Source organism: Phyllopteryx taeniolatus, chromosome 17, assembly GCF_024500385.1.
Source record: "Phyllopteryx taeniolatus isolate TA_2022b chromosome 17, UOR_Ptae_1.2, whole genome shotgun sequence".
Lineage (NCBI taxonomy): Eukaryota > Metazoa > Chordata > Actinopteri > Syngnathiformes > Syngnathidae > Phyllopteryx > Phyllopteryx taeniolatus.
Genome location: NC_084518.1, coordinates 453,264 through 466,852, shown reverse-complemented (window position 1 = coordinate 466,852; position 13,589 = coordinate 453,264). Strand labels below are relative to the sequence as shown.

Genomic DNA, 13,589 nt, shown 5'->3' with positions numbered 1-13,589 from the left:
GGGTCATCTCATTCCATCTGCGTAGCTGCGATTCTCGGCATCGTCGTCACCACTTGAACAAAAAGTGGAACAAACACACACCCGCGCACTTTCTGCTGTGGGGAAACAATGACGACAAATAACAGAGGAAACTTTCCCGTTTGTCGCTTTTAATTTGAGTCGGATTTAACGAGAGCAAAATCAAACGTCAGGTAACCTGTGCGTGCGTGCGTGTGTGTGTGTGCGTGCGTGCGTGCGGGGGGCATCGACACAACAAACGCTGCGAGCGAACAAGGAGAAGAACGACTCGGATGCATCACACTCCGTCAGTCTGAAAATAGAAACACACTTTCCGCGGATAATTAGACCCGTGTGTGCGCGCGTGTGAGATGCACAGTAAATGCAGCAGTTGAGCGGCTCGAAATGTATGAGGTGCAGCATTGGCAACAAATCACCTCTCACACACACCCAAAAAACAAAAAAAAACTCTGTCACACTCACAAAAAAAATTTCACAGCACCAAAAACTCAAAAGCTGCCCCAAAAAAGCTCTCCCTGCTCTCCCTTATTCATCAAAACCCTCACACACACGCAATGTTTGGTTTTCCTTGTGTTGCGGTTGCGCGATGGAAACTTTTCCCGTCCCCGGACGAGCGTTCCCCTCACTTCCCCTCAGTTAGCTTCAGTTCGGCTCAGTTAGCCACAGTTAGCTACAGTTAGCCTCAGTTAGTTTCAGTTAGCTTCAGTTCGCCTCAGTTAGCTTCAGTTCGGCTCAGTTAGCCTCAATTGGCTTCAGTTCGCCTCCGTTAGCTACAGTTAGCCTCAGTTAGTTTCAGTTAGTTTCAGTTAGCTTCAGTTCGCCTCAGTTAGCTTCAGTTAGCCACAGTTAGCTACAGTTAGCCTCAGTTAGTTTCAGTTAGCTTCAGTTCGCCTCCGTTAGCTTCAGTTCGCCTCAGTTAGCTTCAGTTCGGCTCAGTTAGCCTCAATTGGCTTCAGTTCGCCTCAGTTAGCTTCAGTTAGCCACAGTTAGCTACAGTTAGCCTCAGTTAGTTTCAGTTAGCTTCAGTTCGCCTCCGTTAGCTTCAGTTCGCCTCAGTTAGCTTCAGTTCGGCTCAGTTAGCCTCAATTGGCTTCAGTTCGCCTCCGTTAGCTACAGTTAGCCTCAGTTAGTTTCAGTTAGCTTCAGTTTGGCTCAGTTAGCTTCAGTTAGCGTAGACGCTGAGCGCTCGTCATTTGTTTGTTTGTCGGCAAGGTTAACGAGGAGCCAATCGCGAAGCGGAGAACACCTCGGGTGTCGCCGGGCGGCTTTGCGCTATTTACTGCTGCTGCTGCTGCTGTTGTTGTTGTTTCCGTGGCAACCGGGCCAGGAAGGCCACCCTGGGATTGGCTGGAAACGTTTCCTCTCATTGGCGCCACAAATAACTTCGCTTTGGAGTTGAACTGTTTGGGAACTTTTGTCTGCGGGCCGCATGTCCTCCACGCTTTCACTCGGGGCAAAAAAAAAAGAAACATGAAAAATGAAAACTCTCCCTAACACACCACAAGTGTGTGCGTGTGTTTCTCTCATGGTGTGTTGATGGTCTGCAGGAAATCATCATTGCTCCATTTTAGTCAACACAACTGCACAAGCGCTGCTGCTGAATGCACACACACACACAGCTGCTTTGTATACGTGTGTGTATGCGGGTGTGTGTTTGGTTGTGTACGTGTTTGCATATTTGTGTGTGAAGTACAAACAAGTGGCATAAGTACACGCTACACACACACACGTGTCGCCAACGCTATCAGCAATGACATGAGAGCAGAAAAATGAAAGATGTTCTGTGTTGACAAATACATGCACAAATACGCACACACGCACGCACGCACGCACGCATACGTGCTCATGTGGGTAAGCATAAGCAGTGAAAAAAATGAAAGTGTTGAAAAAGTGACAGAAGAGCTGAAATCTCCCACTTGCACAGCCGTTATGCTCGTGTGATTCCAATGTCACACGTGCGCACACACACGAAGGAGGAAGAGCAAAGTGTGTGTGAAAAGACTTTTGGGTGTGTTGTTGTGTTGCCCCAAAAAAAGAAAAAAGTGCTGATGTGTTGTCATTGGCCTCCAGCGCGCCTGTGAGAGCTTTCAGTGTGTGTGTGCATTTGTGTGTACTGTATACGTGTGTGTTTGTCCATGTGAGCGTGTGCATGTGTGTGTGTCTGTGCACAAGCATGTGTGCGTTTGTTGAGGTGGGACGGTTACGAGAACAACACAAAATACATTTGCAGTCCTTTTGGCTCCACTTGACTACCATATGCACACACACACACGTGTGTTGTTTTTGCAGCGATGGTGGTCGTTGTGCGTCTAAAAGTAGCGACGTACAAACACCAGCCGCACTTTATAAAAAGACACAACAGTTGAAGTCTATTTGGGACACTTTCACTTCTCTCTTACTGCACACGCACACGCACACGCACACATCACGGTGTGTCTAAGTGCCGACGTGCCAGGGAGTCTTGAGCACGGGGGCGTGCCCCCCGCCCCCCCCCGAGGACGACGGTGGAAACCAAATGCCGACAAAGACGAGGCCGAGTGAAACTGGAGAGAACTTCGTGAGCGAGCGAACGCCACACGTAAAAGTTGACCTCGTCGGACGTTGATGACATCACAGGGAAACTCGAGCGTGATCGGTCACACGCGTGAATCCGAGTTTCGTTTGCACAAAGTACCTTTGGAAACGTCAGTGTGCGTTTTCAAGACGATGAGAAATGATGCCATGATATTTCCACCAATTTCAAAAAGCGAGAGCGTAAAAGGCTGTCTGACGCGCACACGCACAGCTGCAGCGTAGCGCGGTGTGCTTCCGGTGTACAGTCGACGCGCCCGTCCCCATTTTCCTCTTCCGTCCGCTCAGGCGTTTCCTGCGCGGCCTCGGCGTGGGGAACCGCGACGTACGATACGCCGCGTGCCATCAAACATGACATCCGACGCACAACGTTGCGTATCGCGCGACATATGACGACCGCATACGAGATGACAGAAAATGTTGACTTACAAACACGTGACAAAAAAATGTTTTGCAAATGCTATATGTGAAGCTAGCGAGGCCGCGGCGGACAAGCGGTGACCACGTCCGCCTCGCAGTTCTCAGGTTTGAGTTCCTGCCTCCCTGTTCCGGGGAGAACATGCGAACTCCACACAGGCGGGGCCCGGATTTGAACCCCGGTCCCCAGAACTGCGAGGCAGATGTGCTAACCAGTTGTCCACTGTGCCGGCCCCATTTGTTTTTTTTTTGTTTTTATCAAAAGTTTCAAAAGTCCCCCCCACACACCATCTTGTGAGAGCAGTCGATTGTTGTGGTTTTTTCCGGTCTATTTGTAGCGTCTGATCGTCCGAGCTGAGTGGGTTAATTGGACTCTGGTCTCGAGTCACCCGCCAGCAACTACAGAGGAGCTGTGGCGCCCTCTGGTGGAGTCAACGTTCACTGCAAATGAACAAAAAGGATGGCGTTTAGCCTTCAGCTCTATAGGCTGACACACGGACTGTATCACGATATTGTGTATACATTTACTGTACGCGCGGTCGTCAAAATGGAATTTGAAAGTCTGCCTTACAATTTCTGGAGAGATTGCGTGTGAATGCTGAATGAAATCGGATGCAACCATGTGTGAAGTGCGGAAATGCGGAATTTTGAATATGGAAAAATGTGGACATTGAGTGAAAAATCGGGAAAAATTTGGGCAATGTGGAAAATATTTTGGTTGGATCAGTCAAGAAATGTTGAAGCAGGAGGCAGTCATGTGGAATAAGGGGGAATTTTAACGTGAAAAGTGTGGAAGTTCTGAAGGAGTTGAAGAATTGGAATTTCAAATGGGAATGATGTGGAACTTGTTTTTCTCTCTCTTTCTTGTCCTGTTCGGCTGTTCGGTCAAGCAGAAAGGAGGATCCGTATCCCTTGGATGCTGGGACAGTTTTTCTGTGCCGCAATGGAGTTTTGAAGCTGCCACTGTGGTTCTTTGTATTCTGATGAATTTTTTATTGACAATTTCAGTCGGACAGAACCGAGTTTTGAGGGGAGAGACAGAAAGAACGAAAAGAAGAGACAGTGAAAAGATAAGTCAATAATATAGGAAGAGAAGACAACAAAAGCTGTAAGAAAGATGAGGAAAGTAAGAACAATGATACGTTAGAGTGGAGTGTTGATGGGGCAGTCGTGCTCCACCCTGTGAGGGCAGGGCAGGGGTCGTGGGTCGTGGGTCGTGTGGTGGGAGTGGCTATGTAAATTATATACATCTGGAGAAATAGCGTGCAAGTGAGCGTCGTTTTGTAGTTATCTGTCGCAATGACTGAGGGTTAGCGTGAGGTGAGGCTCAGTGGGTTGTTTTCGGTACGTTGAAGACGAGATGTACGCGCCGACGTGACCTTGACGTCACGGCGACGTTCGGTGGCAACCGGGCCGTAAAAGCTGCGGCGGTGGCGTGTGCGTCGGCGCGTGCGTGGGTCGGGAGAAGCTCGGCGGCGTGTACGTGCGAGTGCGTCCACGCGCAGAAGATGCTGAACATGTGGAAGGTTCGAGAGCTGGTGGACAAAGCGTAAGTAGCGGCCCGCGAACAAGCTAAACCGTGACGTCACGCTAGCCGCCGTTAGCCGCTTGTCACCAATGCTGAAAAGTTCTTCTTGAAAGGCTCATTTTGCGACTTGCGCGCTCACTAACGCCAAGGAATTAGCCGAACACACTTGAAATTGTTTTGTTGTCAATGAGAAGTAGCCCGGCAGGTAGCCAATCGTACTAGCATGGCTTGGCTTGGCTTGGCTTAGCTTAGCGTAGCTTAGTTTAGCTTAGCCCGTTATGTGGGGCAGCAGCACTAGTAGCAGCATCATCATCACGCCCTCTTCGCCCCCCTTCGCCCCCCTTCGGCCCTCTTCGGCCCTCTTCGGCCCCTTTTCTGTCCCGCCCGCTGAGGTCGCCTCAATTAACGGCGTCCCGAGGGAAGTTCAAACGAGGCACCCAAAGAGCTCGTTAGCGACCTGGACAAAAACTGTGCTGATGAGGAGGTCGCCTCATTAACGTCACGGGAGCGCAACAGAGTTTCAATTTTGCATATGTCCTAACCTTCTCAACCTGTCGCTAAGACACAAACCCACACATTGATCGTCGCATTACACCAGGATACATGAACTATATACTTTAGCTACATATCGTGGCAATGTTATGAGAAAAACTGCATGTAATCTTCAAATCCCAATCAGGCCTTTTACAAATGTGGATCAAAATCCGAGGCCAACGCAAATGCGGCATCAACGTCCACACGGGATGTACTGGACACATGGATGTGCACGCGGTGTATGGATGGCATGCAAAGGCAACATTTCAAAGCTCGGCTGTCCAGAATTAACCTTGTAGATATTCTCACTCGTTGTAATTACATTTTGACGAGTTGCAATTTTCATTGAAGATATCTGTAAGACCGTGTGAAACGACATTCCGATGTGTCCAGCCAAAAGTCGCCAAATGACACACTTTTGCCGCTCGTGTCTGGGCTTTGTCATTTCAAATGGCTACAATTCCGCCACCCGTATCTGCTAGTCAATTACGGATATCCGCAGCTCACTTGGAAATATCTGACGGTCAACATTAAAGTCTGAACTGGCGTCGTCGATCATGAAGCCAAAAAGTATGTTGGAATGTGGAGGTTCTCCTCATCTGACCCGAACCAGATTACGAGCAACCTTTTATTGCTCAGCGACTTTTTTTTTTTTCTTTTTTTTTTTCCTCTCCCCCCTTCTCAATGTCTTTGTGTCTCCAAAGTGTTCTCTGCCAATTGACAGTCTGTTGTTGTACTCGAGCGGCTCAGACTACCGGAGACAAATTCCTTGTGTGTGTTTTGGGCATACTTGGCAAAATAAAGATGAATCTGATTCTGATTGAAATTGTTGGAGAGAAGAATCGGCGCAGGTCAACTGAACACCACGTAACATGTCATCTTTGGAGCCTTTCTGTATTGTTTGCTATCCTTTGTTGCGACACCTCGTGTAGTTATTGACATGAAATTTGTGCGTGCGCGAATCGGGCACTTGGACTTGTGGTGTCCGTACAACCTTGTTCGCAAGTTCGACGGCGTGATCCGAGCTGACGTGAAGCTTTTGGAGCACGACAATAAACAAAACATACAGCGGCAACTTATCATGTTCATCTTTGTCGTGGACTTTGTATCGACGTTGTGCGCGCGTGTGTGTGCGTGCGACCAGTACCAACGTGGTGATGAACTACTCCGAGATCGAGTCCAAGGTGAGAGAGGCCACCAACGATGACCCCTGGGGGCCATCTGGTCAGCTGATGGGGGAAATAGCCAAGTATGTACACACACACACGCACGCACGCACACACACTTAGCTTTCTTTAGCTGATTGTGTGCGCGTGCGTGCAGGTCCACGTTCATGTATGAGCAGTTCCCCGAGGTGATGAACATGCTGTGGACAAGGATGCTGAAAGACAACAAGAAGAACTGGAGGCGCGTGTACAAGGTGCGCACTTGCCGCGTGCTCGCCTCACCGCGCAACAATATGGGCCAAATATCGGCGCTTTGATACGGTTTTTACCCCTCACGTGTGCTTTCAACACACTTGGACTTAGTAACTCAACGACTGGCAGCCGTTTTCAAAGCAGAATTCCTGTTTTTCAACATTTTCACCAATCTTCCTAGAATCACAATTGCCTTCGTCGTCGTCGTGCCTGTCAAACTATTTACTGCTAATGCAATCAAATAAAATAAGAGAAATCATTTAAAAAAAGATAGGAATAGTACAGAAATAAAATATGACCAGTGCAAATAAAAAAGGAAGGGTGCCATTTATATAAAACCGGAAACCAACTAAAGACCCACAACATATCGTGGCAATGTAAGCACCGAAGCCCAAAAGAGAGTACTCGTACTAGTACTCTTCTTCCACAAGAAAAAGTTTGTTTGTTTTCTGTCTGTTCTTTAGTCAGCAGTAGAACTCGAGTTGGTTTCACCAAAAGCACCGGCTTCTGAGCAAAGAGCAGAGAAAACAAGCAGAGCAGTGACTTATCGTTTAGTTACAGGTATGCGACACGCACACGCACAGAAATGCACACGGCGACGCTGCGCATGGCTCGCGATGAGTGTCCGTGGCTTTTTTTTTTACAGGGCGTTCGCCATTGGCTCCGTCAACTGCGTCATCTTTTTTCGCCATTGCAACACACTTACTACAGCCTACGGTGACGCGTGCTCTGTTGTACTGTACACCTACTGTTTGCGTTCGCTTGTCCGACTTCCAACGTGACGAGCAGATATTCACCGCCTCTTCCACGCCTACCCGTTGAAAAACCAACTAGACGCAAATATTTGTCATGGCAGTGTAAGCGCTCGGATCCAGTTGACGAATACAAACGTCAATGAGTTAATTGCGCTGCATGGGTGTCCTGCGGGGCGGCACGGTGGCCGACCGGTTAGAGCGTCAGCCTCACAGTTCAATCCCCGGCCCCGCCTGTGTGGAGTTTGCATGTTCTCCCCGTACCTGCGTGGCTTTTCTCCGGGCACTCCGCTTTCCTCCAACATCGCAAAAAACATGCATTCATTGGAGACTCTAAATTGCCCGTAGGTGTGAATGTGAGTGCGGATGGTTGTTTGTTGGTATGTGCCCTGCGATTGGCTGGCAACCGGTTCAGGGTGTGCCCCGCCTCCTGCCCGAAGATAGCTGGGATAGGCTCCGGCACGCCTGCGACCCGCGTGAGGAGAAGCGGCTCACAAAATGGATGGATGGGTGGATGGATGGGTGTCCTGCGGTAGAGTTGGCGCTGGCTAACGTGTTGTGGCACAAAGTGGTACTACACTAAAGGCGCGCAACTCTCAATTCAGACTTGCCTATTAGCTTGTAAAAAAAAACGATTGCTTAAAAATCTGCGCCATAGTGGGGGATGACTGTATTATTATATTATTATTATCATTATCATTCTGTTGTGTGTCCCGACAGGCGTTGCTGCTGCTGGCCTACCTGATCCGGAACGGATCCGAGCGAGTTGTGACCAGTGCGCGAGAACACATCTACGACCTGAGATCTCTGGAGAACTACCACTTCGTGGGTCAGCTCGTGTTCCGTCTCCTTGCGCCGAACTTCTTCTGACGGCGGATCCAAATGCTTCCTTGTGCCGTTTTCTTCCAAAGCTCTTCAGTGGTCGTTTTGTCACGGGTCTCGGGCGTTTGAGGTCTTTCGCAAGATGTTGTCTGACAGTTTGCGTGTTTTGAAATGCGTGTCGGACAGATGAGAACGGCAAAGACCAAGGCATCAACGTTCGTCAGAAGGTGAAGGAGATGGTGGAGTTCGTCCAGGACGACGACAGACTCCGAGAGGAGCGCAAGAAAGCCAAGAAGAACAAGGACAAATACATCGGGGTCTCTTCGGACAGCATGGGGGGCGGAGGAGGAAGCTCGAAGGACGGTGAGTGGGCCACTCCGGTCGCAAATTTTAGGACTTGTGAAAATCCTCGCGTAGGGAACGAGTGCGTGATTCTGCGTTCGGAATCATGCGCTCGTTCCTTACTTAGCGGATCACTACGAAGAGATTTTTCGATAGTGGAATATCCAGTTGACTCGAAGGCTAAAAGCATGACTCGAATACTCCGGAAAAACGACATTGGGATGGTCGTCCATCTGTGAGCGCGTCTGCTTGTGCGTCTCGGCAGCGTGTGAGCTGGAGCGCAGCAAATGGGAGGAGGACTGGGACAAGAGCCGAGCGGCGTTCCCTTTCAGCGAGAAGCTCGGCGAGATCGGCGAGAAGATCGGCAGCACCATCGACGACACCATCAGCAAGTTCCGCAAGAAGGAGCGAGACGACTCCCCGGACAGGATCAGGTAACCGCGCTCTTTGACCTGTGTGCCAGTGCGTGCGTGTCCGCGTGTGTCACCACGCGTGTATCTCCGTGTGCGTGCGGGTCTTCTTCCGCCTTGATGTGGGCACGTGGCCTCGGTAGCGACAACGAGGACGACGGAGCGTCCGGGAACGGCCGGCGGGAAGCCCGCGAGTTCAAAGACGAGGAGGAAACGCTCACCACCAAGAGCATCCACATCGCCCGGGCCACCGAGACCACCACGCGCAAACGCAGCGGCGCCCCCGCCAACAAGACTTTGGACCTCGGCGCCGCCGCCCACTACACCGGAGGCAAGAGCCCCGACGACGACGGCGGCGACGAGGTAGGCCGCTCGGCGCGACTTGAGCGATATCTCGGAGACGTGGCTATGCCTAAAAGCATCATTTCCTCAGTCCTGCGGCGCAACCCCAATTTTTGCCCCAACCCCAAACCAAAATATTCGAACCCTGTCGCAGTGTGCCAACGTTTGCTTCCTCCATTTTGTGGCGAGCGGGGCCCCCGTTTTGCGGGGAGGCAGAGCGCTCTCAGCTGCTCCAGCGTGCCCATCGCTCACTACTTGCTTCGTGCGCCATTACGAATGCCACTGGTGTTCTAGGCAGGACACGCCCCCGCTGCAACACCATTGGCTCCTGCGTCGCGGGAAGGGCGGGCTACGCAGATGGAACGAGATGACCCTTCCAAATATGGATAACATTTGTACAAAAATGAAAAGGGTCAAGTTAGTTATGGTTCGGTTTCGGGCTGGCTTTCATGTTTGATTCTTGCTAATTGTAGAAAGCCGGTTGCTCAAGTGAAGGGCTTGTGTGATTTCCGAGTGGCCGTGAACGCACCGGCTGCGTTGCAGCGACGTTTGAATGAGGGCGACACCTGCGCTTATTGTTGTCGTTAAGATTTTGGCCGCGTCGTCTGCGCTAGACAGTACTGTGCAGCTTTATATTGTGTTCCAAGTGTACAAACTAAAATTGGGGACTTTTGTTGAGGCTGGGACCAATTAGTCATGTTTATATTATTTCTTCTGGGAAAAGTTATGTTCAATTTGCAAACACAGTCCAAGACCCAACGAATTGAAATCAATCACACGGTGGCTCCGTTTAACCACCGCCCGTCTCAACAGGCGTCCGTCAGGCGGCCGTCCGGCGGGGGCCTGGCCGACCTGCTGGTCATCCACCCGTCGGCCAATCAGAGCTCTGCTGCAGGTAAGTCTTTGACCGTGTGTCTGTCTGTGTGCGCGCGTGTGCTTGTCACTGTGCGTGTGCGCGCGCCACCAGGTGGAAGCTCGAACGACCTCATCGGCGGCTTCGCTGACTTCTCGTCTCCAGCGGCATCTGCCAGCCTGCCCGTCTCCACCGGTAAATCCCCCCAAAAAAAACCCCACTTCCTTATTTTTTGCAGGCCAAATGAATCATCTGCGAGGCATCGAAGCTTATGCAGCCATCCATTTTGTGGAGGCGCGGGCCAATAACCAATAGATCGGCCGATTAGTTACAAATAATATCATGAATAAATACATTTTGGTCACTTTATGCTTACTAATATAAAGATATGAGTTACAGGCAGAACATTTGACTATTTTACAATACTTTCTTTTAGTATTTAACTTTATAGCAGAGAGGAAAAATTGGCCGATTTTGGAGAATAATTTTTTTTGGTTAGTTTGAATGTCACATCTTTGTCTTATGTTGTATTGTTTTAATATGGAAAAGAAAAGAAAAGATCAGCTTCTTTTGAGCGGATTAGAAAAAGGGCTGATAGCGGGGCCCTAATCATAACGAGCCGTGTGTGTCATGTGACTAGCCGGGGCCCCGGTCAACGGGAGCGCAGAATTTGGAGACTGGAGCGCCTTCGCCAACGCCGCACCGTCGAGCTCCGCCTCCTCCCGGCCAATCGCCGACCTGCTCGGCACCCCGCCGCCGTCGAACCCCGCCTCCAAACCCGCCTGCATCCCGCCTTCCGCCGAGCTCTTTGACCTGATGGGCGGAGTTAGCCAGCCGCTGGCCAACGTGCACGCGGAGCTGAGCGCCTCGCAGAGTTTGACCTTCTCGTCCGTCGCCGTGCCGACCTTGCCGACCTTGCCGCTGTCTCGCTCCCAGCAGGTCTCGACCGGTCCTCCAGCTTGGGTTTCCCGGTGTGTTCTCCCCTGTCGATGACGTGCGTTGTCCTATTTTCGTGTGATGTCAGAGTCTGGGGGGTTTGACGTCTCAGCCGCAGCGGAAGGTCGGGGTCGGAGGTCGGGGATCTTTAGGCTCCACCTGGTCCGACCCGTCCGTCAACATAAGCCTGGACTTGTTGTCGGCCGGCCTCGACCCCGCAAAGTCCCAGGCCGCCCTCGACGACATCATGCGGCTGCAAGGTAGCGTGACCCCTGACCAAAACGGTTCATTTGATTGATTACATTTTGTTTTTTTCACGTCAGCTTTATTTAGCTCGAAAAACCTCATGAAGTTGAAAAATCTCTTTCACAAGGGAAGCGTTCCAGACCCACCTGTGATAGGTCGAGAGAAGGAAAAAAAAAAAAACATTTCTGATGTAGTTTTACTATTCCAAGCTAATTTAAACATTGAAAACTGTCAAAACGCCCTTAAACTTGTTAACTCGTTGCCTGCCGTGGACGTTGATACTTGACAACCGGGATCCAAGCGTTTAGTGCCACCGACGAGCCCATTTCCAATGAAGTTGGGATGTTGTGTTAAAAGACACTTTAAAGTATTCTTCCACACCTGTTTTCACTCGCTTGTCTTTTGGGATTCTGGCCAAAAAGTTCAGCCTTGATTGATTTTTGAATTGAGAGCGAACAAAAACACACATGAGCCTCGGCGGCTGAATCCCAGTGGTGACTCCCGTCTGCGTCCCGTTGTGCATGTTTGCAGGCGCGCCTCCCGTCCACGTGCTGTCCGACAACTTCGGAGGCCTCTGCCTCAGCTCGCCGCCGTCGCTCGCCGTCGCGCCCCCCAGACCTCTGGCGACTGCGGCGCCTTCACTGACAACGGGCGCGAACACGGGCGTGGCCGCTCCCGTCGCGATGGCCGCGCACTCGGTGATGATGACTCCGGCGAAGCAACATGCCTTTTCGAACTTTGGCAACTTTGGAAAATAAATGGATGCGCGTGGGCGTGCATGTGTGTGCGTGTGTTGAAATGAGGCGAGCGTGACCCACTGGAGAAGTGTCGCATCCGAGGACAAAACGTGCATGCGTCGTGGCACCGTGGCGGGAGGGGCAGCACGGGTGGCGTGCCCCTTTGCACTCTGTGTCGCCCAGCTTCACTTGGAACCCTCCCGTTCGGGGAGAAAGATTCATGCGCTCCTTTTCCATATACACAACCCACCACAAGTTCCAGGATGGACCTAAAATGCACTTTAACCTTTACAGGTTGACTTAATTTTCACTACTTTTTGCACAACTTAATCTTCTCCAACCAAGAGCCGAACAGGAAAATAATTTCCCCCCCCCCTCAATTCCCCAAGACTTCCACATCTGTGCCTTTCTGTGACTCTTCCAGTGGATTTCCTTGTCGAATTAGAATGGTTATTTAAACCGTCGTCTTCATCATGCTGTCGACAATTTTGACATCATGAGACCCAAGACGACACCGAACAAACGAGAGGTGGCTGCTGAGTTTAGAGTGTCAGCAGCGGGTTGCAACAGAGAGACCGGAAGAGTCGCAAAAAGGCACACAAGGAGACGTCCTTGGGAATGTTTGAGTCTGTTCAAAATGTGAACAGCATGATGAAAAGGCCTTTATATACCAATTCTAATTGAACGAGAACATCATTTGGAAGAGACTGGAGGAGTCACAGAAAGGTATAGAAGTGGGCGTCCTTGGAAATGTTCATGGATCAAACACCTGTTGTGACTTTTGCTATTCAGAACACTGAAGAGTTGAATATGTTAAATGAAAGTTGAACCTATGCAGGTTGTGACACACCGGAGGTCATTCACCCCGAATCGCAATACCGCGACCTTTTTGTGAGTCGTCTAGAAACTCGTCCGGACAAACGTCCCTCCACCCAGCACCGATTCCACGAAGGACTCTTCCAGACGTCCGGAAGCGTGCGCACCGTCCAAACTTGGGGAAATAATATCGTGGAAGGAAGGAATCCGGATGGATGATCTTGTAGCGATGGACTCACGCTTACGAGAGCCAATCTGAACATTTGTGCTTGTATGAATATGTGTGTGCGTGCTTGACTTTGTTTGACGCGCGCACCCTCAGCTAAGCAGAGCCTTTTGTGTGCTCTCAATGACCAAATCTTTATTTTGTTACTCTCAGAAGGACGATTCCATAGATTTTAGTTTAATTAACATTGTTCATGATTGTGTTCTTTTTTTCAGTACAGCCTGTTTCAATTGTATATTTCATGTACTTTATTCGACATTCAATTAAATTATAACACATAAACATCGACGAGTCACTATCATCATTTTGACTACATATGAGCACTGAGAGGAAGTCACCAAGTACAAATACTTTATTCTACTTTAGTCGATTCATCAGGTATCTGTACCTTTTGACTTTCTATTCTTGAAATCAGATATTTCTACACAAGAAACGTTGGGTGAAATCAAAATCTCAAGGCTTTTTTTTAAATGTATAATGAATAAACTTGTGGGAAAAAACACTTAAATACAACGGCAAATAATAATAATTTAAAAAAAAAGTTCAACAACACAACACGAGTGTGCTGCGGGAAGAATTAGGAGAAATTGACCAATAATCGCGCGGCCTGCATCGTGACGG

At 49.9% G+C, this 13,589-nt stretch overlaps 1 protein-coding gene across 3 annotated transcripts; it reads left to right on the top strand.

Moving 5' to 3' along the window:
* Positions 1 to 4,234: 4,234 nt before the first annotated feature.
* LOC133466829 (clathrin interactor 1-like) lies at positions 4,235 to 13,256 on the top strand. Of its 3 annotated transcripts, XM_061750916.1 has the most exons (12): positions 4,236 to 4,555; positions 6,213 to 6,317; positions 6,392 to 6,488; positions 7,959 to 8,067; positions 8,247 to 8,423; positions 8,668 to 8,836; positions 8,956 to 9,175; positions 9,968 to 10,049; positions 10,122 to 10,202; positions 10,648 to 10,946; positions 11,032 to 11,203; positions 11,721 to 13,256. In XM_061750916.1, exons 1-12 carry the CDS (start codon positions 4,515 to 4,517, stop codon positions 11,945 to 11,947), a joined length of 1,779 nt encoding a protein of 592 aa, XP_061606900.1. In that variant the 5' UTR covers positions 4,236 to 4,514; the 3' UTR covers positions 11,948 to 13,256. The 3 variants fall into 3 exon arrangements, with proteins under 3 accessions (XP_061606899.1, XP_061606901.1, XP_061606900.1); XM_061750915.1 differs by having other exon boundaries at positions 4,235 to 4,555; positions 9,968 to 10,202; XM_061750917.1 differs by lacking the exons at positions 6,213 to 6,317; positions 6,392 to 6,488 and having other exon boundaries at positions 4,235 to 4,555; positions 9,968 to 10,202.
* Positions 13,257 to 13,589: the final 333 nt, after the last annotated feature.